The sequence below is a fragment of the Stomoxys calcitrans genome, chromosome 2 (assembly GCF_963082655.1).
Source record: "Stomoxys calcitrans chromosome 2, idStoCalc2.1, whole genome shotgun sequence".
In the NCBI taxonomy this organism is placed as follows: domain Eukaryota; kingdom Metazoa; phylum Arthropoda; class Insecta; order Diptera; family Muscidae; genus Stomoxys; species Stomoxys calcitrans.
In genome coordinates, this window is record NC_081553.1 from 58959208 (window position 1) to 58986654 (window position 27447).

At 39.8% G+C, this 27447-nt stretch overlaps 2 protein-coding genes and 1 long non-coding RNA gene across 5 annotated transcripts in view; 2 read left to right on the forward strand and 1 right to left on the reverse strand.

The window, feature by feature from the left end:
* The window catches only part of LOC131995155 (uncharacterized), a 39681-nt gene extending 14260 nt beyond the window's left edge, over positions 1-25421 (reverse strand). For 2 of the 3 annotated variants that reach the window (XR_009397212.1, XR_009397211.1), the window contains exon 1: positions 25235-25421. This is a non-coding gene — a long non-coding RNA (uncharacterized LOC131995155). The remainder of the gene's footprint in view (positions 1-25234) is intronic. The other variant, XR_009397213.1, reaches the window with a different exon arrangement.
* LOC106087117 (cytochrome P450 CYP12A2) lies at positions 2503-12876 on the forward strand. Its single transcript, XM_059363269.1, has 5 exons — positions 2503-2788; positions 2919-3304; positions 8367-8483; positions 8854-9304; positions 12091-12876. Exons 1-5 carry the CDS (start codon positions 2648-2650, stop codon positions 12706-12708), a joined length of 1713 nt encoding a protein of 570 aa, XP_059219252.1. The 5' UTR covers positions 2503-2647; the 3' UTR covers positions 12709-12876.
* Positions 25422-25487: 66 nt separating the features above from the next.
* Positions 25488-26592, forward strand: LOC106087116 (cytochrome P450 CYP12A2-like). Its single transcript, XM_013252037.2, has 2 exons — positions 25488-25523; positions 25981-26592. Exons 1-2 carry the CDS (start codon positions 25488-25490, stop codon positions 26590-26592), a joined length of 648 nt encoding a protein of 215 aa, XP_013107491.2.
* The last annotated feature ends 855 nt before the right edge of the window (positions 26593-27447 follow it).

The following is a 27447-nucleotide window of genomic DNA, read 5'->3' on the forward strand; positions in this document are numbered from 1 at the left end:
AAACATGATGCGTTGAGGCATGAGTTGCATTCGAACGCTGCATATCTCTGTTGCAGTTTAATGCCGAATTTATATTCAATGACATATGAGTCTTATGTACAAGGGCTACTGTATAAGTTACTGGCCTAGGCGACACTCAGTGTTACCAGGTGCATTCTGACATTGCCATTGGAAACTTTAATATTGTCTAGCAAAATCAAATTTGCATTTTTATACTTTTCACCACAGGATGGGGGTATACTAATCGACTCATTCCCATTTGTAACATTTGACTTCTTGAGCCTCTGAAAGCCGCCATTTTTATCTCATTTGGCTGAAATTTTGCATGTAGTGTTCTGTTATGAGTTCCAACAACTTTGCCAAGTACGGTTCGAATCGGTCTATAACCTCGTATAGCTCCCATATAACAATTTTTGTCAGATTTGGCTGAAATTTTGCATGCAGTGTTCTGTTTTGACTTCCAACAACTGTGCCAAGTACGGTCCGAATGGGTCTTTAACCTGATATAGCTCCCATATAAACCCATTTCCTGATTTGACTTCTTGAGCCCCTGGAAGCCGCAATTTTGGTCCGATTTGGCTAAATTGGAGCATGTAGTGTTTTGTTATGACTTCCAACAACTTTGCCAAGTACGGTACAAATCGGTCTACAACCTGATATAGCTCTCATAAAACCGAATCTCGATTTGACTTTTTAAGCCCTGGAAGCCCCAAGTTTTGTCCGATTTGTCTGAAATTTTGCATGTAGTGTTCCATTATGACTTTCAACAACTGTGTCATGTACGGTCCAAATCGGTCTATGATCTGATATAGCTACCATATTAACCGATTTCCCGATTTGACTTCTTGAGACCCTGGTCTCTAACCTGATATAGCTCCCATATAAACCCATTTCCTGATTTGACTTCTTGAGCCCCTGGAAGCCGCAATTTTCGTCCGATTTGTCTCAAATTTTTCATGTAGTGTTCTGTTGTGACTTTCAACAACTGTGTCATGAACGGTCCAAATCGGTCTATGACCTGATATATTGGGTTGCCCAAAAAGTAATTGCTGATTTTTCATATAGTCGGCGTTGACAAATTTTAAGCAAATTTTAAGCATTAATCGAATTGGATCGTCATGTAACTGAGCGTGAGATAGGAGAGAAGTTAAATATACCAAAATCAACCGTTCATTATCACATAAAAAGTCTTGGACTGGTGAAAAAGCTTGATATTTGGGTACCACATGTATTGAAAGAAATTCATTTAACAAACCGAATCAACGCTTGTGCACCTTATGCCCCTATATGCACCTTAAACGCAATGAATTCGATCCGTTTTTAAAACGAATCATAATTGGAGATGAAAAATGGATTGTTTACAATAACGTTAGTCGAAAACGATCATGGTCCAAGCATGGTGAACCAGCTCAAATCACTTCAAAGGCTGATATCCACCAAAAGAAGGTTATGCTGTCTGTTTGGTGGGATTGGAAGGGTGTGGTATATTTTGAGCTGCTTCCAAGGAACCAAACGATTAATTCGGATGTTTATTGTCAACAATTGGACAAATTGAATAGAGCCATCAAGGAGAAGCGACCAGAATTGGTCAATCGTAAAGGTGTCATATTCCACCAGGACAACGCTAGACCGCACACATCTTTGGTCACTCGCCAAAAACTGAGTGAGCTTGGCTGGGAACTTTTGATGCATCCACCATATAGCCCTGACCTTGCACCATCAGACTACCAGTTATTTCGATCTTTGCAGAACTCCTTAAATGGTAAAACTTTCGGCAATGATGAGGCTATAACATGGCACTTGGTTCAGTTTTTTGCAGATAAAGGCCAGAAGTTCTATGAGCGTGGAATACTAAATTTGCCAGGAAGATGGCAAAAGGTTATCGAACAAAATGGCAATTACATATATTTGATTAAAGTTCATTCTAAGTTTTATTAAAAATGCATTTACTTTCTTTTAAAAATATGGTCTACATATGCCTATAACCTGAGATTGCTCCCATGTAAACTGGTCTCTCGATCATCCTTGTTCGATTCCTAGAAGTAGCAGAATCCATGGTGGTGGGTTCCCAAGAATCCGCCCGTCCGAACTTAGCACGCTTTTACTTGTCATTATTAGACTAGAAATTCATATAGAAGCCCTCTTATGTACAGCAATAGCAGCCCTTCAGGGGAATCGAAAAAAGCTCCATTCTGTTTAACATGAATATCTATGTAAATATTCTTAATCTACGCACACACACTGTCAAACATTTAGCAGCACTCTGTAATATGTTCACTTTACATCACATGGGTTCTAGCAGAAAAAGCGATTTATGCCTTCTCAAACATCGGCAAAAAAGCTCTCTGAGTGTAATTGAGATCTTCCCCTCTTGCTATGACGCAAAACTAAAACAAGTAGGTATACTGAATCTGTCGATTGCCTCTGGCTTTCTCAGCTTCTCTCTCGTATTATCGTATTGTTGACAACATAGACGACATAAGGCAATGAGGAAGCAATGAATACGAACAATACTCGGCTAAAATCTGCTCATAGGCGAACTTTCATATGTACACAAATGGTTCGAATGTACTCAGTGTAATTTGAATTGTCAACTTGGACTAGAGGGTACAAATTACAACGGGCACCGCAAAAAACAAAAGAAAAAATGTTGAAAATAAACAAATGCGGGTTGACAGTGAAAAATGTAGCAAAGTTAACTAATAAACTATGGAGGCAATCTATAGCAACAAGTGTCAGTCGTCAACAATATGAATATCAACAACAAACTCATCAGCAACAACAAGATGTGAGTAAATTTATCTAAAACTATCTAAAAAGCTAAAGAAATGCAAAACAAACAATGAATTACATCTATGACGTTATGAATATAAACAAAAACAACATCATCATCATTACATTCTCATTTGAATTTTCAGGGCCGCATTCCAACTCAACCTAAGGCCCCCACCGTTGAAGAGAACACAATTGCCAAAGAGGAATGGCGTCGCGCAAAACCCTTAGATGAAATGCCTACCATTAGCCCTTTGAAATTATTACGAAATTTTTTACCCGGCGGCACATATCATGGTCTCGATTCTGCCCAACTTATGTTGGCCTTTAAAGAAGATCTGGGGGCAATTGGCCTGGTAAAGGGTGTGTTTGGCAAACCTGATACTGTGCTTTGCCATGATCCTCAGGATTTTGAAAAAGTCTATCGCAATGAGGGTGTTTGGCCTACAAGACCGGGTATGGAGATACTCTATCATTATCGCCATGTCATACGTAAGGATTTCTTTCAAGGTGTGGAGGGATTATCGGGAACGTAAGTAAATAAATTTGTAATTTTTGTCATATCATTAAGTGCTGACCGATTGAGATTTAAATTTGAACAAGTAAAAACGTGCTAAGTTTAGCCTGGCCGTATCTTTGAAACTCACCACCATGGATTCTGTGTAAAATTCACACAAAATGAAATTAGTTGAAAGGAATAATTTTCTTCTACATTCAAATCTTCTAGGAACCAAAAGCTTTTAGGCACCGCACAAGGATAATCGAGAGATCGGTTTATATGGGAACTTCATCAGGATAAAAACCAATTTAAACCGTATTTGGCGCAATTGTTGGGAGTCTTTACAGAATTTTAGCCAAATTGGACAAAAATTGTGACTTCCAGGGGATCCAGACGTGAAATCGAGAGGTCGGTTCATATGGGAGTTAAACCAGGTTATATGCCGATTTCAACCGCACTTGACACAGTTGTCGGAAGTCGTAACAGAACACTACATGCTCAATTTTTAGCCAAATCGGACAAAAATTACGGACTGCAGGGGCTCAAGATGTCAAATCGGGTTATATGGAAGTTATATCAGGTAATAGAACGTTTTGAACGGTGCTTGGCACGGATATGGGAAGTTCTAATAGAACACTACATGCTAAATTTCAGCCCAATCGGATAACAATTGGGCTTACAGGGGCTAAATGTATAAAATCGGAAGATCAATAAGATGTATCTGTGCAAAATTTCAAGTGGCTAGCTTTATGCATTCTACCTTTATCGTGATTTCAACATTTTTGATTCTACGAAACGAGCAAATAAACTGAGTATCATATAGTCATGATGGGTCATATGCCCATTTGGGTCGTTTTTTGGGGATTGGGCTGACCCTCGACACTTTGCACTTCCATCTGACTTTGTATGCTAGATTCGTAATCTACTCCCGAATACATTTCATTTGAGCCTCATATTGATATGGACGTTCAATTTGTCTGCTTTTAGAAGTTTTAAGGTTAGGGCGAATTCCTGAGTACTTGGAACCAATTTTAAATACTAAATTCGTATTCTACTATTCAAAACCTTTCATTTGATGCCCATATTCTCCTTATCGATCCAATGGTGGTGGTGGTGGGGGAGGGATGGTGACTGGGGAGGGACCGCCCCTTCCGATATCAACAAATTATAAAGCCTATTCTTTCTTCCTGACTATATTCGTAATCTACTCCCGAATACCTTCATTTGAGTCCCATATTGTCCTGACCGGTACATATTTATTTTTGGGTAGTACCTTTGTGGTAAGGGGGAGGGTCCGAACCCCCTGTCGATATCAAAAAATTGTATAGCCTATGTTTCCCTCCAGACCAATCTACACAATCTATGAAAATTTCAAGCAGCAGTTTGTGATTCTATACGGAACAAACAAACACAAATTCATGGCCAAAATTTGCAAATTGCTAACGGAAGGACTAGATTGAAGAACAATGTCGAAGGGCCTAACACAAATCACTGTCCCAACTTTCGGCGAAATCGGACAATAAATGCGCCTGGTATGGCTCCAAAACCTTAAATCGAGATATCGGTCCATATAGCAGCTATATTCAAATCTGGACCGATCTAGACTATATTGAAGAAGGAAATCGAAGGGCCTAGCACAACTCACTGTCCCAAATTTCGGCAACATCGGACAATAATTGCGCCTTTGATGGCCCCAAAACCTTAAATCGAGAAATCGGTCTATATGGCAGCTGTATCCAAATTTGAACCGATCTGGGCCAGATTGCAGAAATATGTCGAGGGGCCTAACTTTACTCATTGTTCCAAATTTCGGCGAAATCAAACAATAAATGCGCCTTTTATGGCCCCAAAACCTTAAATCAAGAGATCGGTCTTTATGGCAGCTATATCCAAATCGGAACCGATCTGAGCCAAATTGAAGAAGAATATCGAAGAGCCTAACACAACTCACTGTCCCAAATTTCAACAAAATCGGATATAAATGTGGTTTTTATGGGCCTAAGACCCTAAATCGGCGGATCGGTCTATATGGGGGCTATATCCAAATCTGGACCGATCTGGGCCAAATTGAAGAAAGATGTCGATGGGCCTAACACAACTCACTGTCCTAAATTTCAGCGAAATCGGAAAATATATGTGGATTTTATGGATCGAAGACCCTAATTCGGCGAATCGGTCTATATGGGGGCCATATCAAGATATAGTCCGATATAACCCATCTTTGAACTTTAGCTGCTTGTGGACAAAAAAAGAATCTGTGCAAAGTTTCAGCTCAATATCTCTATTTTCAAAGACTGTAGCATGATTTCAACAGACGAACGGACATGGCTAGATCGTTTTAGATAGATGGGCGGACCCTCCCCTTATCCTTATTTTCAGAAACGCCAGATTTCGGAGATGGGTGGTGCGATTTAAGCGAAATTTTGTTTGAACTCTTAAAGTAACCTAAAAACAAAAGTTTGGTATCCAAATTACGGATGGGGTACTTAGGGGGGACGCCCCACCCCAATATCTATCAAATATATATATAGACCAATCACAACAATATGTGACTCATATGAAAGGTATTTAAGATTAGAAAACATATCTGATATCCAATTTTCGGACCCAAACACACCTAAATCGGACATATTTTCCGACCATGGCAATATGGGACTTAAATGACAGGTATTTGCGAGTAGAATACGAATTTGACATCCAAATGCGGAACCAAGATTCTGGGGTCTACCCCTTCCCCAAAACACCCCCCAAACAGGACTTATTTACTGACCATGACTATATGGAATACGAATGTGATATCCAAATGCGGGACCAAGTGTTTTGGGGTGGCCACCCGTCTTCAAAAAAAAAAAACCCAAAGAGGACAAAGCAATATGGGGCTCAAGTGAAAGGTCTTTGGGAGTAAAGCAGGAATTTGATATCAATATTCGGGAAAAGTGTCTATGGCGCCACCTCACCCCCATAACATCACCCAAATAGGAAGTATTTGCTGACTATTGCAATATGGAGAGGAAGAGGTATTTTAGAGTGGAACACGAATCTATTATTGGGTTGCCCAAAAAGTAATTGCGGATTTTTTAAAAGAAAGTAAATGCATTTTTAATCAAATATACTTTTTTACACTTTTTTTCTAAAAGTAACAGCTGATAACTGACAGAAGAAAGAATGCAATTACAGAGTCACAATCTGTGAAAAAATTTGTCAACGCCGACTATATGAAAAATCCGCAATTACTTTTTGGGCAACCTAATATATATATTTTCAGGGCAAATCAATGAGTGGCCGCCCCTTCCCCCATAACAATCCCCAAATAGGACGTATTTGCTCACCATGACAGTATGGACCTTAAGAGAGTGGAGTTCGATATTGATAGCTTTTAGGTCCCATACCCCAAACCGGACATATTTTCTGACTTTTGCAATAAGAAAACAAATTTGATACCAAATTTGATCAAATTAATGATATTTTAGAGTAGAGCACGATGCTGATATATTTTCACGACAAAGTGATTGGGGTACCACCCGCTCCCCAAAACACCTCTTAATCGTACATATTTACCAACCATTTCCAATGAATATGTCCCACATTCGGGACATATTTGCGGGGGGTATTGGCCTCGAATAAAAGTATTTGGGAGTAGAATACAAATGTGATATCCAAATGTGAGACCATGTATTTGGGACACCGCCCCTTCCCCGGGGGCGTTTTGGGGAAGGGGCGGTTAGTAGTTAGAGTGAGTACAAATTTACCGATCATGGCAATATGGGGCTCAAATAAAAAGTATTTGAGATTAGAAAACGAATTTGATAACCCTTTTTTGTGGCCAAGTGTTTGGGGGACGTTTCATCCATGGGACGCTCCATGGCAATATTGGTATACATGGTATTTGAAAGAAGATCACTCTGCTTATATTTTTTTCAAGGCTAAGGGTCTGGGGGACCACCTAACATCCGAAAAATCCTCTAAATCGGATTTATATTTATCGATCATGGCAATATGGGGCTCAAATGGCAGGTATTTGGGAGTAGAGCATGGTTTTTTACTAAAAGCTCTTTAATTGTTGAAAAGAAATTTGCAAAGATAGTTTTGTTTCATATAAAGTAAAAGAAGGCGGAGCGGGCCAGGTTCAGCTAGTAAAAATAAATAAAGAGCACCAATGAAAAGAAAGTAAGATCCAAGAGCCTATGGAAAACCCCTTTCATCCGATATTCATTTTTCTGCCTGTAATGTCTCAAAACGGAATTTTAAACTTAAAGTCATCCTGTTAGTCATACATTTCTGCACAAATACTTCTATTCAGGCTTCATTGGGATGTAAATGGGCCAAATTGGTCCTTATCTCTCATTTGAAGTTCTCCCATGACATGCAACATCCATAATTCACGATTTTTTCTTAAGTATATGAAAACAATAATTTTCCTTATTTTGTTAAAAATTTTCATATGTAATAATTCTTTTTAAAGGAATTAATTTTACCTCTGTGAAGATAATCAATTCTTTCTTCTTGGACAAATTATTTGATAAGAAATGTTTACAGCATTCATGCGAAAATCTGAAAATATATTTCTTTCATTTTGTGATAAGCAATTATTTAAACAGGAAACCTTAACAAAATTAGCAGTGTATTCCAAAAACAGGGTCAATAACCAGAGAACGACCAGAGTGACCCATTTACAAAAGTTATACTGGAAATGTATATTTCAACGTGAGATAATGAATATCAATAATTGCATAATAAGGCAAATCGGCTTGAAATTTGCCCCAGATGTTTCTTTGGGAAGTGCATATGGAAAAATCCGTTCGAAATTAGATACAGGAGTACAAAATCTGGGCTGACAATCTTTAGGGGCATGATGCCTATTATTCCCTATTTGCTCTACTGGCTGAAAGGTTACTGTTATTAGTTTGGGCATGTTGGTGTCTATTCAATGACCCCTTAGCTATGTAAAACTTCTCTGTAAAAAATGAATCCCCCCTGCAGGACGCCGTTCGAGCAAGGCCTCATTGATACGACAGAATTTTTTTTTCTATATTCTTTAATGGAATTTTCGTACAAAAATTTTGAAAATATTTTAAGAACATTTTTTTTTTCATAGGCAAGGTGAAAAGTGGGGATCATTTCGCTCAGCCGTTAACCCCATTCTTATGCAGCCCAAAAATGTACGGGTATATTTTCACAAAATGTCGCAGGTGAATAAGGAGTTCATGGAAAGGTAAATATTCAAATTTAGAGCAACAGTAATAAGTAACAAATATAAAAAATGGAAATGACTGAATTTGGAGTGACTTTTTCAGTTCAACGGTTTGAAATATTGGGTTGCCCAAAAAGTAATTGCGGATTTTTTAAAAGAAAGTAAATGCATTTTTAATAAAACTTAGAATGAACTTTAATCAAATATACTTTTTTTACACTTTTTTCTAAAGCAAGCTAAAAGTAACAGCTGATAACTGACAGAAGAAAGAATGCAATTACAGAGTCACAAGCTGTGAAAAAATTGGTTGATTGTGATTATATGAAAAATCCGCAATTACTTTTTGGGCAACCCAATATAACAATTCTTTCATCTTCCCCTCATCACATAGAATACGCGAAATACGTGATCCCCACTCTCTTGAAGTACCCCGCAATTTCGAGGAGGAAATGAATCGTTGGACCCTGGAATCAGTATCTGTGGTGGCTTTGGACAAACAATTAGGTCTCATTGGAAGAAATCGTGATAACCCCGAAGCAAAACTCTTATTCAAATCCTTAACTGAGCTTTTTGTCTACTCAATGGAGTTGGAACTTAAACCATCCATATGGAAATACTATACAACGCCTACCATGAAAAAGGTCACCGAGAGTTTGGATCACATAACAGAGATAACGAAAAAATACATTGAAGAGGCCATTGAACGCATTGAGAGTGAACAGAAAATGGATTTACCCGAAAAACCAGAAAGTGAGAAAAGTGTGCTGGAGAAATTGGTGAAGATCGATAAGAAAATTGCCATGGTTATGGCCATGGATATGCTGATGGCTGGTGTAGATACGGTATGTAAAAGGTTTAAACTTGGTTTTCAGAATATGCCGCAGAAATGTTCGCCGTTCTCATTCGATGAGTATACATTGACAGCAGATGTGCCACAAGGCTCCGTCCTTTCCCTTTTATTATTTTCATTGACAATCTATTTGGTCAGATTTCGAATCCAGTCTACTCATTTGCCGATGACAGTAGTTTGTGTCATTCCTATTCATTCGACCATAGGCACAGTCCTCAAGAAATTGTGGCAGGAGGCGCATTATGGATCAAATGCTCTCCCAGGATTTGTTGGCCGTTTCCGAGTGGGGTAGAATGAACAGAGTAGACTTTAACGCACAGAAGACGCGCAGTGCTATTTCTTGTCTCACAAGCGATTCACTGACCCACTACAATCGACGATATCTATCGACGGTATTGATATTGAGCAGTCAGATGATCTTGATGTTCTGGGCATGAAGATAAAATGTGATGACCATTGCTCAAAACCCATATTCGAAGTTTCGAAAGAAGCATTCAAGTGTTTGGGCTTCTTAAGCGGTGCAGAAAGTATTGCACCTCTTCTGATCTTCTCAATATCTATACTCTATACTACTTACATCAGGCCGAGGATGGAATATTACTCTCATATATGGGAAGAAGCTCAAAACCATCCTTGGAGCTACTTGACCGGCTTCAACGGAGAGCGATGGTGTTGATTAGGGACAGTCGAGTATCCAACTCTATTGCTTCTCTTAAACATCTATTGCTTCTCATAATGTGGGTAGCGTTGTATTGCTCTATCGTTATTTTCATGGCGTGTGTTCCAGGGATATTCGTTTTCTTATCCCTGGAGTTAGGATGATAACCAGGAATACAAGGAATACTCCCACCCGTTTTGTAATTGTTGGCCAGTCGACCGATTCATGCATTACCGAGAAAATTAATTTTTCGGCCGAACCATTCTTATGTGGAATCGACTTCCGGCTAATGTCTTTCCCACCGACATTGATGTTCAGAAATTTAAGACGAATATCAATAAACACTACTTCCTCTTTCCTCCCTCCAACCCTTAACTTTCCTAATTGCCAACCCAATACACTGCATATATAGGGGACATCCCCTGCATGTTGATTACGTGAAAAAAATAGTACCTCACAAATGTCGCCAGCGATGGGAGGGGATAACCACCGCTGAAATTTTTCGTGAAAATACGTAAAAATTTCGAAGCACTAAAGTTAAGCGGTTGAAATTTTGCACAAATACTTCCTATTAGTGAAGATGGGTTGGGATTGTAAATGGGCCATATCAGTCCATTTTTGGATATAGCTCCCATCCCCGATCCCCAGATTTGACTTCTGGACTCAAGAGGGCGCAATTCTTATCCGATTTTACTGAAATTTTGCACAATGACTCTCCAATGAGCTCCAAGCTTATGTGCCAAGGATGGTTCAAATAGGCCTAAAACCTGATATAGCTCCCATATAGACCGGCCTCCCGATTTGAATTCTTGAGCCTCTAGAGGGCGCAATTTTTATCAAATATGGCTGAAATTTTGTACTATGACGTCTTCTATGACATTTAATAGATGTACCAAGTGTGGTTCGAATCGGTCTTACACCTGATATAGCTCCCATATAGACCGACCTCCCGATTTTACTTCTTGAACCTCTAGAGGGCGCAATTTTTATCAGATTTTGCAGAAATTTGGCACAGTCACCGAATCCATGATCTCTAACAAGCGTGCCAAATATGGTCCGAATCGGTCCACATAGCTCCCACATAAACCGATCTTCCGATTTTACTTCTTGAGGCTCCAGAGGACGTAATTCTCAACCGATATTGCTTAAATTTTTATGCAATGACGCCTTCTGTGACATTTAATGAATGTACCAAGTACGGTTCGAATCGGTCCAAACCCGATATAGCTCCCATATAAACCGATCTCCCCATTTTACTTCTTGAGCCTCTAGAGGGCGCAATTCTTATTCGATTCTACTGAAATTTCGCACAATGAATTCCGCAATGACCTCCAACTTACGCGCCAAGTATGGTTCAAACCGGCCCAGAACCTCATATAGCTCCCATATAGACCGATCTCCCGATTTGACTTCTGTAGCCTCTAGAGGGCGCAATTGATATCGGATTTGGCTGACATTTTGTACAATGATGTCTTCTATGACATTTAATGGATGTACCAAGTATGGTTCGAATCGGGTTTAAACCTGATATAGATCCCATATAAACCGATATTACTACTTGAGCCTCTAGAGGTCGTAATTCTCCGATCCAATTTAGCTGAAATTTTGCCCTGTGACTTCTTCTATGCCCTTCAATATACGTGCCAAATATGGTCTGAATCGGTCCATAACCTCATATAGCTCCCATGCAAACCGATCTCCCCATATTACATTTTACTCCCTCTAGGGCGTAATTCTTATCCGATTTGGTTGAAATTTTGCACAATGGGATCTACTATTGTCTTTAACATCCATGCCTGAATAGGTTTATAACCTGACATGGAACTATGTCAGGTTATAAACCTATTCCGGTTATATTTATTTAGGTTATAAACCTATTCCTAGATCCCATTGTGCAAAATTTCAACCAAATCGGATAAGAATTACGCCCTAGAGGGATAGCATAACAATTCTTATCCATTATCCTTTTGTTTGCGCATAAAGAGATACCGGGCAAAGAACTTGACAAATGCGAACCATAAGTTTTGGCCTGGGCGAACTAGGCACGCTTTTACTTGTTTTTCCTTGAATGCTTCTTTGTCTTTCATATTTTAATCTGTTTGTTTAATTTTTGTTTTCAGACTTCATCCACTTTCACCGGCCTGCTCTTGTGTCTGGCCAAAAATCCTGATAAACAAGCTAAACTACGTGAAGAAGTGCGCAAACTTCTGCCCGAAAAGGACTCCGAATTTGATGAGACTGTCTTTAATCATATGCCCTATTTGAAGGCCTGCATTAAGGAGTCTTTGCGCATGTACCCCCTGACGCTGGGCAATACTCGTGTCCCCATTAATGATATTGTGCTGCAAGGCTATCGTGTGCCCAAAGGAACTCAAGTTATTATGATCTCAACATCGCTGATGAAGAATGAGAGACATTACCCTCGTGGCAATCAATATCTGCCCGAACGATGGTTGAGACCGTCGCAACAAGCGGAAGAGACCCCCATAGGCAATGATAATGAGTGTCCGGTGGCTCTAAAACCTAGTAGTCCTTTTATTTATTTACCCTTTGGATTTGGCTCACGCAGCTGCATTGGCCGTCGCGTTGTAGAGATGGAATTAGAAATGGGCATTGCTCGTCTTATACGCAATTTCCATGTTGAGTTTAACTATCCCACTGATAATGCCTTTAAGTGTGTTTTGATTAATGTGCCAAACATTCCATTGAAATTTAAATTTACCGATATCAAAGACTGAGGATTGGACCGAAGATTGGGTCATTTAAGTATCTCTAAGAACATAACCAGTGAAATGTTTAGTTCTATGTTGAATATATGTATACGAATATTTTTAGGATCGAAAAGCTTTGTTATACAGTTTTAGTTGAAATTAAAATGGTTTAAAAATAAAAATTTTGCAATAAAATTTGTTTAATTTGTATTAAAGAAAAAATTTTCAAACTCTTATAAGGTTATCTGAAGGATGGCAAAGTTGCTATTGAGTAGTCCAAATGGCGATAAAAATAAAAGATAGATAGCTCTGACTACACATCCACAAGCCTATATATGTCTACATAAAGAGACATTCTACAGACACGAACCTACGCACAGTTGTGAGGACTATCGAGAGGTTCATGGAATAAAACAGTATACCCTAGCCGCCTTCCTAGACATACAAAGTGCCTTGTCCTGGCGATGGTACAAATTGCAGAAAAGCAAACCTCAAATCCGGAATTCACATCTTGGATGTAAAATGCAAAATTGCAAATTTTGCCCATGAACATTCCACTAAGGAACAGGGGCAAACTTCTCACCTATCAATGAGTGCAGTCCAATTCAAGTGTAAGCTCAATGATAAGGGGCCTCCTTTTTATAGTCGAGTCCGAACGGCGTGCCACAGTGCGACACCTCTTTGCAGAGAAGTTTTACATGGCATAGTACCTCACAAATGTTGCCAGCATTAGGAGGGGAAACCACCGCTGAAAATTTGTTTTCTGATGGTCTCGCCAGGATTCGAACCCAGGCGTTCAGCGTCATTTGGCGGACATGCTAACCTCTGCGCTACGGTGGCCCCCAAACAATACTAACTTCTTCTTTCTGGCGCTCCCAATGCTCAATCTACTCTCTACATATCAGGATGCTGTACATCCTAGAGGATGGTGTTTCAGTGACTCAGATATCGTGTTCATAACTATATCTATTGCACCAATTACTAGGTCAGTCGTATAAGTGCACAACTTTACCCTTTTTGAGTTAAGTTTAGTTAATTTTTTTTTCCATATTTAAATGTATTGACCCTGGGTGCGTATGATAATTATTCTATATTATGCCCACAAACATACGCCACCTTGGTCACTACTAGTGTTTGATAAGAAAATAATAGGCAGGTAATCATATGGAAATTAAATCGCCAAATCATGGGTCTTATGGCATCTCTTTGCCACATTCCAGGAGCAGATACGCAAATCATGGTCCTTAAAACGTTTGCGGGGGTCGTCCAAATAGGGGGAATCTGTTTTTATTCTTCTTCGTTTTTCAGAGAAATTTCTTCAGATTTTCCAGGTGATGGGCTGTGAGGGCGTCGAATTACCCTAACATATCATTTTATTGATCTATAGGTGAACTCGTGGCACATTTTAACTCGCTACCTTTAACACATGTTAAAGGTAATTTCCAGGTAATTTCGCGAGGAGGTTTGTATCCACATTTGAGAAAAAGGAAAGACCAAGAGAGGTTTCTCTCGCTGTCAAGGAATATAAAATGGTAGGTTGAAGGTGCTTTCAAAAATGTAAAACCGACGTCAATGATGAAGGAGTTGGAGTTTTTAGGCAGCAACTTTACCGTAAGAAAGATTATTAATAACTTTCTTACTGAAAGATGCATTACGGCAGGCTTGCGATCTGTGGATCTAAAAAGATGGGTCAGCAGAGGAAGTGTACTGACTCCTCTACTTTGAAATGTAGCCATTATCAATATATATTATTGTCTCTCGAGAAGGTGTAAAAGTGGCAGTTGTGGTTAGGGGAAAGTTTCCCGGCACTCTAAGAGATATATTTCAGGAAGCTCTACGTGCAAACAGCGAAGAAGGCTACCGAAAGTGGTCTAGGTATAAATCCGTGCAAGACAGAAGTAGTTCTCTTCTGCAGGAGAAGTTGCCTACAGTGGCACCTGTCTCGTTGGGGGGAGAGAATTTTCCATTTACAGAAAGCTCAAAATACATGGTTCTTTTGCTGGACAGGAAATTGAACTTCAAATCCAAAATTTTGGAGAGGGTTAGAAAGGCAACTCTTGGCCTAAACACCTGCAAGAAAGCCATTGGCAAAAGTTTGGTGTTTAGACCGCGCGTCATGCATTGGGTATTTACTACAGTTGTCAGAACTATAATTCTATATGGTGTTGTGATCTGGTGGACGGCGCTTCAAAAGTCCACCTACTGTTCAATACTCAACCGGATCCAAAGGATAGCTTGTTTGTGCATCACAGCCGCACTGAGGACGACACCATCTGATGCACTGAATTTAATGCTACATCTAATGCCTCTGGACATTGTGGCTAGGCATATCGCTGCGACCACTGCCGTGAGGTTAAGGGAACTTTGTAATGTGGCGGCTACGGACTCTGTGTTATCCTGGATACAATACAATGTCCGATGTTCCAGGCAGTGTGGATAACACCATACCTGAGCCGCCTTTTGATAAAAAGTATTGTACCACTATTCCCGATCGAACCGTTTGGAAATACGATATCCTTGGTAATAAAACCCCAAAACCCACCTAAATGACCAGGTGGGTTTTGGGGTGTTCTCTAAAGATTTAGAACTGGTCATATCGAAAAGGTTACCCGACCATTGCAGTGTGTATCAAGCGGAGATCGTTGCAATTAAAGAAGTGGTGAGCGACGATTGGCATAAATATCTTCTCAGACAGTCATTAAATCCCTGGAGAACGAATTTCCGCAGTCGACTATTGCAGATCTCTTAACGAGATGGCAGAATTCACCTGTTCTGGGTGTCGGCCCACAGAGATATCTCAGGGAATTGTAAAGCGGACAAGCTTACGAGACTAGGAAGTACCTTACACATTCCAGGGAAACTGGAATCTGTGGGTATGCCTCTAGCGACATGTAAGCTAAGTTTTCAGGACCAGGCCCGAAGGACAACAAATGATAGATGGTCACAAGGAAGGCGCTGTGGCCTTATCTGGACTTAAAGAGGTATATTGCTTTCCTGTCACTGGCTAGTACAGATGTCTCATTCATTGTGTTCGTCATGACAGGTCGCTGTCTAATCGAAAAACATGCTGACAGACTGAAAGCTGCAAGCAACGACTTTTGCAGAAAATGTGAGGACATCGAAGGAGAAGAGACTATAGAACATCTGCTGTGTGTGTATCCCGCACTAGCAGTCACAAGGAGTTCCACTTTAGGTTCACATTTCTTTCAGAACCTATCTTAATTAGCTTATGTGAATATACGCATGGCTCAACGGTAGGAACTAGAAGGCATCTTGCTTTTTCTGTTCCTGTGGAGATCACAATGGACGAAAACGTCTAAGTGAGTGTGATTGTAGATTTCCACTTAATCCAAATCTAGGCTTGGATTTTGCCAAGTCGAAACCAATCTGAACCGTTGCTTGATCTCCAACATCTTCAAGTCACCCGACAATATCTTGTATACAAAAATCAATTTGTGTTTGGTTCTGGGTTTGTATGTGTGTTCCTTATAGACTCAAAACCGATTTTCTTGAAATTTCCAATTAATTTTTGGTATGCAAGGAGGGAAGGGGCGGGGCGGACCCTCCCCCTTACTCTAATTTTTAGAATCGCCAAATCTAGGAGATGGGTGGTGCGATTTTTGCGAAATTTTGTGTGCTCTCTTATAGAAACATAAAAATAAAAATTTGATATCTAAGTTTCGGATGGGGTAATTAGGGGTTCCGCTCACCTTCCAAAACCTAGCAAATATACATATATATAGACCAATCACGACAATATGGGACTCAAATATGAGGTATTCAAGTTTAGAAAACGTATCTGATATGCAATTGACGGGCCAAGTGTTTGGGGGACCACCCCAACTCCCAAAAACACTCCTAAATCAGACCTGTTTACCGATCATGGCAATGTGGAACTCAAATGAAAGATATTTGCGACTAGAATACGAATCTGATATCTAAATGTGGGACCAAGCGTCTGGTCCCCCTTTCCCAAAACTCCCTACAAACAGGACTTATTTACTGGCAGTATAAGGGGTATTTGAGTGTAGAATATGAATCTGCTACCCAAATGTGGGACCTAGGGAGGCCGCCCCTCCCCAAAAACACCCCCCAAAAGAGGACAAATTTACGACCATAGAAATATGGGGCTCAAATGAAAGGTATTTGGGAGTAAAGCACGAATCTGACTTCAATATTTGGGAGGAAGTGTCTATGGGGCCACAACACCCGCATAACACAACCCAAACAGGATGTATATGCTAACCATTGCAATATGGGTGTCAAATGAGAGACATTTTAGAGTAAAACACGAATCAGAGATATATTTTCAGAGTCAAGTCACTAAACAGCCGTTCCATCCCCCAAAATTCCCCCAAACTGGACATGTTTGACGACTGTGTAAATATGGGGCTCAAATGAAAGGTATTTGGCAGGCAGACCTAGACCACAACATTCGGGACCAACTGTCACCATGATAATTTGGGTCTTAAAGAGAGTGGAGCTCGATATTGATAGTTTTTAGGGCCCATACCCCAAACCGGACATATTTGCTGAGTTTTGCAATAATGGGTTTAAATCAGAAGTATTTGAGTCAATGGCAATATGGGGTTAAAATAAATGATATTTGAGAGTAGAGCACGATGCTGATATATTTTCAGGGTTAAGTGTTTGAGGGTCACCCCACTCCCCAAAACACCTCTAAGTCGGACATATTTACCGATCATGTCAATGTGGGGCTCAAATGAAAGGTTTCTGAGATTAGAAAATGGATTTGATAACCAAAATTTTGGGGGACCCCTCATCCCATAAACTCCCCTTAAAACAATGGCAATATGGGGTTTAAGTAAATGATATTTGAGATTATTGCACGATGCTGATATTTTTTTCAGGGCTAAACTCCACTTAAACCAATGGCAATATGGGGTTTAAATAAATGGTATTTGAGAATATTGCACAATGCTGACATTTTCTTCAGGGCTAAGTGTCTGGGGGACCACCTCACCCCCGAAAACACCCCTAAATCGAACATATATGCTTAGCGATCATGACAACATGGGGTTGATATGAAAGGTATTTGGGAGTAGAACACGAAATTCATACCCACTTTCACTTAACCCCATCAAAACGCCAGATCTAGAAGATGGATACACAGATTTAAGCGATATTTTGTATGCCACCGTATGGTACCCCAAAAACACGATATTGGTACAAAACCTGGGGGGACGCCCCATTCCAAAACCCACCCAAACGGACATGTTTACCAATTGGGACAACATGGGTATCAACTGAAAGCTATTTAAGAGTAGAATACGCAAATGGCATAAAAATGTCACCCATAGTGTCGGGGGGGTCCCCCACCCACAAAAACCACACGCACAAAAACCCCACCCACAAAAACCCCACCCAATAAAACACTTTTACCGCTTTTGGCAATATTGGGTATCAAATGAAAGGTATTTAATATGGGACTCAAATGAAAGGTATTTGGGAGAAGAATATGAATATGACATTTAAAATTGGGTCCAAGAACCTAGGAAGCTGTCCCAAGCCCAAAACCTCCCAAAAACCACCGCCAAAAATCAAATCATGGACCGATCGGAAAAATATGCGACTTAAATGAAAGGTTTTTGGGAGCAGAATAAGAATTCCAACGAAATACCTAGGGCGTCGCCCCTAGTTAATAACCAAGTAGGCCACCCCAAGACCAAAACCGTTCCAGGTTAGCATATAAGACGACTATGAGGTCAAATAAAAGGTATGCAGGGGTAGATAACGAATATGGTATTAGGTTAGGTTGAAGAGAGGGTGCAGATAATAATCCGCCTCATGTCACCAAGGACATACACCTAAGAGAATATCCGGTTTGTTGTGCGCTCTTAAAACTATAAAATTATCTCAAAAAAGACTTTAAGTTAGGAATTCCGTGCTTTTTACAAAATCCTTAATTGTTTTAATACCACTCCCCTAAGTTGGTTCATGTCTGATATTGTGTCTCCACCTAAGTGCCGGTATTTGTTAGACGCGAAAGCCGGGAAATGACAAAGGAAATGCTCCAACGTCTCATCATCTTCCCCGTATGCTCTACACATGCTATCACTTGCCGCACCGATTTTACATAAGTGAGCTCGTAGTCCTATGTGTCCCGTTATGATACCAATGGCTGTAATGATCTCCTTCTTGCTACTTTTCAGAAATAGCCACGCCTTCTCACGATCTGGATCCCCCCATAGGATTTTCGCCATCCTACCGACCGTTTCGCTGTTCGCCCACTCCCTAAACTCGGATTGCGTCGGGTTAACCAAGTTTATTGACGGCAGTCCTCTGGCCTTCACCGGCAAATTTTCTGTCCTTTTATTTCCCCTAACTCCGTTATGGCCCGGCACCCAAGCGATGCGGATTTTGCCATCCTCAGAGAAGGCGTTAATCTCCTTCTTACACTGCAAGGAGGCCACCGTAGCGCAGAGGTTAGCATGTCCGCCTATGACGCTGAACGCTTGGGTTCGAATCCTGGCGAGACCATCAGAAAAAAAATTTTCAGCCATGGTTTTCCCCTCCTAATGCTGGCAACATTTATGAGGTACTATGCCATGTGGAATGTTCATGGGCAAAATTTGCATTTGCACTGCAAGACTGTTCGTGACCTTACCGTCCTGGTTGTTATTGCCCTTATGGCAATTTTACTGTCGGTAATGATGTTCACACTTGACGTCCTTGCGTTAGCACCACACCTCTTCACACATTCCGCGATCGCCCGGATCTCCGCCTGCAGTACCGTATTATGGTCAGGCAGTCTAAAACAGATCTCAGTCCCTGGGTTCTCAAGGTATACCCCCAGGCCCACTCTGTCCATCCGTGTTACAAGATCTTCCAGAAGGCAATGCTGGGGTTCCGTCAATCCAAGACTAAAAAGATACAACCTTGTTAATGAAAGTGAACATCCCACTAGTGTGTCTCTCGTAGAGCGCAAGTGCGTCTTACTCACAGATTGAATAAAATACATACGAAAACATTTTCAAAATATATTATCAATGGTCTCAGTTCAGTCGTGTTCGCCAACCAGAAGAGTTGTGCTAAGAACGTTCTTCAGATAAAAACCGACACAGAAAATGTTTAAGAAATTAGCATTTGTCATAAAACCAAATAAGTGTTACATTTGTGATAATACCCTCTTAAGCTACTCACAAACTCATAATACGAGGGTGAGTGGGTCTTCTTTGAAAGTAAAAACCGTACAATGACTAGAAAATATTGAAGTCATTACTATTTTAGTGCCCTTATCAACTACAGCTAGCGACAAAAGTGTTCAATGAGGACAGTGCGGCAGTGGCTGCCATGACTTTGCAAGAGTGGCAGCATGCCAAACCCTTCAATGAAATGCCCACCATGAGTCCATGGAGAATGGTGTGCAATTTACTGCCTGGAGGAAAATATTCCAAATTGGATTCTTCGCAACTGATGTTGTCATTCAAAGATGATATGGGTCATATCATACGTTTCAAGGGTTTGTTTGGTGGACCTGATATTGTGATAACTCACAATCCCCAAGACTTTCGAAAAGCTCTCAGCAATTCGGGAAATTGGCCCGCCAGGCCGGGTATGGAATTTTTACTATATCATCGTAATAAGTTACGAGCAGATTTCTTTCAAGGCGTAGAAGGTCTTATACCAACGTAAGTATATTTTCGATTATTGTGATGGTTTTATTATGGAGATTGTGCCCTAACAATTAAAGCAGATTTATTTTAGGCATTGTTAACTTTGACCGAACGGAGATATATGCCATAGATAGAACATGGCGCTTAATAATAATATGTATATTGCAAAGATATACAAATTTTTGGAATATTAAATAGAAATACCTATACGAAAGTATAAAACCACTAGGAAGGGCAAAAGTCGGGCGGTGCCGACTGTATAATACCCTACACCTCCCCTATAAGTTGAATGTGGGAGCTATATCCAATTCTGAACTAATTTTGATGGACCTCGGCGAGAAAAAATATGTTCAAACTGTATTAGCTATGGTTGACAAATGACAGCATTATTGGAAATTACCCAAAATCTGACGAACATATATATTGGGGGCTATAACTAAAACTAAACCATGAAATTCGCCAGTAATGTCGAGAGTCATTAGAAAATCCTTCCCGCCAAAGTTCGAGAGAATCGGGTAATAAATGACCATTTTATTGCATTATTACTGCAAATCGGACGATGGGAGCTATATCTAAATCTGAACCGATTTTTATGAAATTCACCAATAATTTCGAGAGTCATAAGAAAATCTTTCCTGCCAAATTTCGAGAAAATCGGTTTACAAATGACCATTTTATTGCAATATTACTGCAAATCTGACGAACATATATATGGGAGCTATATCCAAATCTGAACCGATTTTTATGAAATTCACCAATAATGTCGAGAGTCATAAGAAAATCTTTCCTGCCAAATTTCGAGAAAATCGGTTTACAAATGACCATTTTATTGCAGTATTACTGCAAATCGGACGAACACATATACTGGAGCTATATCCAAATCTGAACCAATTTTTTCCAATTTCAATAGGCTTTGTCTCTAGGCTGAAAAACACGCCCATACCAAATTTCAAGAAAATCGGTTAACAAATGACCATTTTATTGCAGTATTACTGCAAATCGGGCGAACATATATATTTTTATGAAATTCACCAATCTTTATGAAATTCACCAATAATGTCGAGAGTCATAAGAAAATCGTTCCTGCCAAATTTCGAGAAAATCGGTTTACAAATGACCATTTTATTGCAGTATTACTGCAAATCGGACGAACATATATACGGGAGCTATATCCAAATCTGAACCGATTTTTTCCAATTTCGATAGGCTTCGTCTCTATGCCGAAAGAAACGCCCATACCAAATTTCGAGAAAATCGGTTAACAAATGACCATTTTATTGCATTATTACTGCAAATCGGACGAACATATATATGGAAGCTATATCCAAATCTGAACCGATTTTTATGAAATTCACGTGTAATGTCGAGAGTCATAAGAAAATCCTTCCTGCCAAATTTCGAGAAAATCGGTTTAAAAATGACCATTTTATTGTAGTATTACTGCAAATCGGACGAACATATATGCGGGAGCTATATCCAAATCTGAACCGATTTTTTCCAATTTCAATAGGCTTCGTCTCTAGGCCGAAAGACACGCCCATACCAAATTTGAAGACGATCGAATGAAAACTGCGACCTGTAGTTTGTACACAAATTAACATGGACAGACGGACAGACAAGCAGACAGACGGACATAGCTAAATCGAATCAAGAAAGTGATTCTGAGTCGATCGGTTTACTTTTCAATGGGTCTATCTCTCTTCCTTTTGGGTGTTACAAACTAATTCACTAAGTTATAATACCCTGTATCATAGTAGTGGTGTGGGGTATAATGACGTAAACGCAAAAACAACAAATAAATAAAAATCAGACAGACTTATTTGCATACAATTTAGAAGCTATGAAAAGGAAGCCGTTAAAAAGCTAATCTAAAATTTATGTTATAAATAAAATCACGAACGAAATTTAAGAAATTTATGACATAAAGGGTTATTTTTCAGAGCTATAGGCAAGTTTTTCAAAAAAAAAAAACAAATCAGATAAATTCATGAAATCTTTATCTGAACCGATAGAATGGTCCATATAATTAAATGTTTAAAGATTGCAAATTTTGCCCATGAACATTCCACTAAGGAACCGGGGCAAACTTCTCACATATCAATGAGTGCAGTCCGAGTCAAGTTTTAAGCTCAATGATAAGGGGCCTCCTTTTTATAGTCGAGTCCCAAAGGCGTGCCGCAGTGCGACACCTCTTCGGAGAGACGTTTAACAAGGCATAGTACCTCACAAATGTTGCCAGCATTAGGAGGGGTAAACCATCGCTGAAAACTTTTTCTGATGGTCTCGCCAGGATTCGAACCCAGACGTTCGGCATCATAGGCGGACATGCTAACCTCGGCGCTACAATGTTTGAAGATTATTTCTTGCAAAATGTTGATCCTGACTGTGCCACAAATGGTTCATCCACTTAATCCAATTTTGGCATACTCTTTCCGAGGTTTCGGCCGGTATCTCACGAATAAATGCTTCATTGTTGTTTACCAATGCGCCAATTGAAGCGGGCTTGTCTGTATAGACATGAGCTTTAACATAGTAAATAGTCTAAAGGCGTTAAATCGCATAATCTCGGTGGCCAATTGACAGGCCACGAACGTGATATAAAATATTCAACGATCTCGCCTCTCGATAAGTCCATAGTTACGCATGATGTGTGGCATGCGGCGCCGTCTTTTTGAAACCAAATGTCATGCTAGTCAAGCTCTTGCATTTTGGGCAAAAAAAAAGTTGTATACCATCTCGCGGTAGGGCTCACCATTCACAGTTGCGTTACGATTTGCATCTTCTTTGAAGAAATACGGTCCAATGATGCCACCAGCCCATAAACCGCACCAAACTGTGACCTTATCTGGATACATTGGTAGCTCTTGCAATGCTTCTGGCTGATCTTCATTCCAAAATCGACAGTTCGGCTTATTTACATTGGGATTGTAAATGGGCCATATCAGTCCATGTTTTGATATAGCTGCCATATAAACCGATCTTGGGTGATGATTTCTTGAGCCTCTAGAGGGCGCCATTCACGTCCGATTTGGCTGAAAATTTGATCGTGGTGTTTTTGTATCACTTTCACCAACTGTGTCTTGGGTCTTGAACTCTTGAGCTTTTAGAGGGGGAAATTCTTATCCGATTTGGCTGAAATTTTGCGCGAGGTGTTTTGTTATGACTTTCAACCAAGCTAAGTGCTATGCATAGCGCAAATCGGTACATAACCTGATATAGCTGGCATATAAACCGATCTAGGATCTTGACTTCTTGATTTTGCACGTGGTGTTTTGGTTTTGCTTCCAACAACTATGTGAAGTATGTTCGAAATCGGTCGTGGTATAGCTGCCATATAAACCGATCTTCAGCCTTGACTTCTCAAGCTTTTAGAGGGAGCAATTCTTATTCGATTTTGCTGTAATTTTGCACATGGTGTTTTGCTTTTACTTTCAACAACTGTGCTAAGTATGGTTCAAATCAGTTCATAACCTGATATAGCTGCCATATAAACCGATCTTCGGCCTTGACTTCTTGAGCTTTTAGAGGGAGTAATTCTTATCCGATTTAGTTGTAATTTTTTACATGGTGTTTTGCTTTTACTTCCAACAACTGCGCTAAGTTTGGCTCAAATCGCTTCATAACCTGATAACCAGCGCCCTCTAGAGGCTGCTTAAGCATCTAGAGGGCGCAATTATCGTCCGATTTGACTGACTTTTGCGCGAGTTGTTTTGTTATAACTTCCAACAACTGTTTTTAGTACGGTTCAGATCGTTACATAACCTGATACAGCTGCCATATAAACCGATCTAGGGTCTTGACTTCTTAAGCCTCTAGAGGGCGCAATTATCGTCCGATTTGACTGACGTTTTGTGCGAGGTGTTTTGTTATGACTTCCAACAACTGTGCTAAGTATGGTTTAAATCGATTCATAACTTGATATAGCTGTCATATACACCGATCTGGGGTCTTGACTTCGTGAGCCTCTATAGGGCGCAGTTCTTGTCCGATTTGGCTGAAATTTTGCATGACTTGTTTCATTATGACTTCCAATAACTGCGCCAAGTATGGTTCAAATCGGTCCATAATCTGATATAGCTGTCATATACACCGATCTTGAATCTGGACTTCTTTACCCACTAGAGGGCGCAATTCTTATCCGATTGGGCTGAAATTTTGCACGAGTTGTTTTGTTATGACTTCCAACAACTGTGCCAAATATGGTTTAAATCGGTCTGGCATTTTGACTTCTTGAGCTTCAAGAAGGCCTAATTATTTTCCGATTTGGCTGAAGTTTTGTACAACGGCTTCTTTCATGACCTCCAACATACGAGCAAAATATAGTTTGAATCGGTCTTTAGCCTGATACAGCTCCCCTATAAACCGATCTCCCTATTTGACTTATTGAGCCCCTTAAAGGCCCAATTCTTATTCGATTTGGCTGAAATTTTACACATATACTTCTACTGTGGTCTACAACATTCAATTCAGTTAGAAAGAACTCGACAAATGCAATCTATGGTGGAGGGTATGTAAGATTCGGGCCCGCCGAACTTAGCACGCTTTTACTTGTTTTTTCTTGATTTTTTTTTATTTTTTATAGACAAGGTGAAAAGTGGGGCAATTTTCGTACCATTGTTAATCCTGTACTAATGCAGCCGCGAAATGTTCGTTGGTATTTTCGAAAAATGTCAGCAGTCAATAAAGAATTGGTGGCAAGGTAATATCAATCTCTCAATTAATATTTCTCTAATAAAGTGTTTATGATTCTACAGAATTCGTGACATACGCGACCCTAATAGTCTTGAGGTTCCCCATAATTTCGAAGATTACATCAATCGTTTCACTTTGGAATCTGTCTCCGTTGTGGCCCTTGATAAGCAATTGGGTCTGCTTCGCAAACACTCTGATAATGAAAGTGCTAAGGAATTACTTACCTCGTTGACCATATTATTTACCTATGCCATGGTTTACGAGTTTGGGCCATCCACTTGGAAATATTATCAGACGGCTACATTCAAGAAATTGATGTCGGCTCTCGATAGTATCACTGATATAACCACCGCATTTATTGATGAGGCAATAGCTCGAATCGAGGAAGATCGTAGAAATGGCATCAAAGAGAAACCTGAAAATGAAAAAAGTGTTATTGAGAAATTAATCAAAATCGATAGGAGAGTAGCGGTTGTGATGGCCATCGATATGCTAATGGCTGGAGTGGATACGGTGAGTGAATTAAGACATTTTATTCACACACTCTATCCCCATAGAGTGTGGAGCTAATTTAAAATCAGTAACGGAAAGGTCACTGACAGATAACAAACTTTGGTTTGAGGTACAATAGGGAAATTACTGATGTGGTTAAGCTCTTTACTGAAACTAGGAGAGTTATTCTAGTTTCAGTAGCTTCTGACTATTTTAGAATTGCTATATCTCTATAAAAAAAAAAATTGCAAAGAAAAATCTCCCATCATTCAGGTCGTCTCGAAAAACAAACCAAGAAAAATTTATTTTTATTCAAGTCACTTTATTTCCGAATTTTTTATTGGTTTCTCTTTCGCGATGATCTCAATGATCGAAAGTCTTTTCCTACGAATGGATCCATTGCAAAAAATCTTCGATCATTAAGCTCGTCTCGAAAGAGAATCAAATCAAATTTATTTTTTTTTTTTCATATTTACAGGCTGCTTCTGCACTCGCTGGCATTCTATTGTGTTTGGCCAAAAATCCTGAAAAACAAGCAAAATTACGTGAAGAGGTCATGACTATCCTGCCATATAAAAACTCCGATTTTACTGAGTCGAATATCAAAAATATGCCCTACGTTAGAGCCTGCATTAGGGAAGCTATGCGAATGTATCCTTTGCTGGTGGGCAATGCGCGTGGTCAATTCGAGAATATTGTCTTGAGCGGATATCGAGTGCCCAAGGGAACACTGGTCTACACCATTTATACTTCGCTATTGCGGGATGATAAATATTTCCTCCGAGCGAATGAATATCTGCCAGAACGTTGGCTAAGAACCACAAAGGAAATGGAAAGGAATGATGGAACCATGGAAAGTCCCCACGCTCTAAGAGTCAGTGATCCATTTGTTTTCTTGCCCTTTGGCTATGGATCACGCAGCTGTATTGGTCGACGGGTTTTGGAAATGGAAATTCATTTGGCTATAGCACGACTCATAAGAAACTTCAATGTGGAGTTTAATTATTCCACCGAAAAAGCTTTTAAAAGTTACCTTATAAATGTTCCAAATATACCACTGAAATTTAAGTTTATAGATGTTGAAATTTGAGTTAGAGCATAAAATATAAGCAACCAAATAGTACAAAGTTAAAATGTCAAATGTGTTTGTTATTCTGTTATATCTGTTAACGTGAAATGGGAGATCGGTATATGTAAATGACCGCTATATCCAAATATAGACCGATGTGGAGTATATTGAACACATATGTCGAAGAGCCAAACACAGCCAGTCCAGTTTCCAGTTTGAGCGAAATTGTCGCAATAACTGAAATCGGGGATCGGTATACATGGCAGCTATATCCAAATATACCCCGATCTTGACCATACTCGAATACGAATGTTCAACGGCCTAACAAAACTCATTGTGCTAAATTTCAGGGAAATCGGTTAACAAATTCATCTTTTAGGTTCCTAAAAGCCTTTAATCGGGATATCGGTGTATATGGCAGCTGCATCCAAATCTGAATTGGTCTGGGCCGTATTGAACAGAGACGTCGAAGGGCCTAACATAACTAAATGTACCATATTTCAAAGAAATTGGACAGTAAATACGCATGTTCTGGGCCCAAGACCTTAAACAGAGAGATTGGTCTATATGACAGTTACATTGAAATAAAGACCAATCTTAACCACACTCAATAGGAATGTCGAGAGACTCAACGCAACTCATTGTGACTAATTTCAGCAAATTCGGTTAATAAATTCACCTTTTATGGGCCCAAAACCATATACCGGGGGATCTTTATATATGGCAGCTATCACCAAATCTAAATCGATCTGGGCCGTATTGGACAGGGATGTCGAGGAGTCTAACATAACTCACTGTCGCAAAATTCAGCAAAATCGGACAACAAATGCGCCATTCATAGGCCTAAAAATTTAAATCGAGATATCGCTCTATATG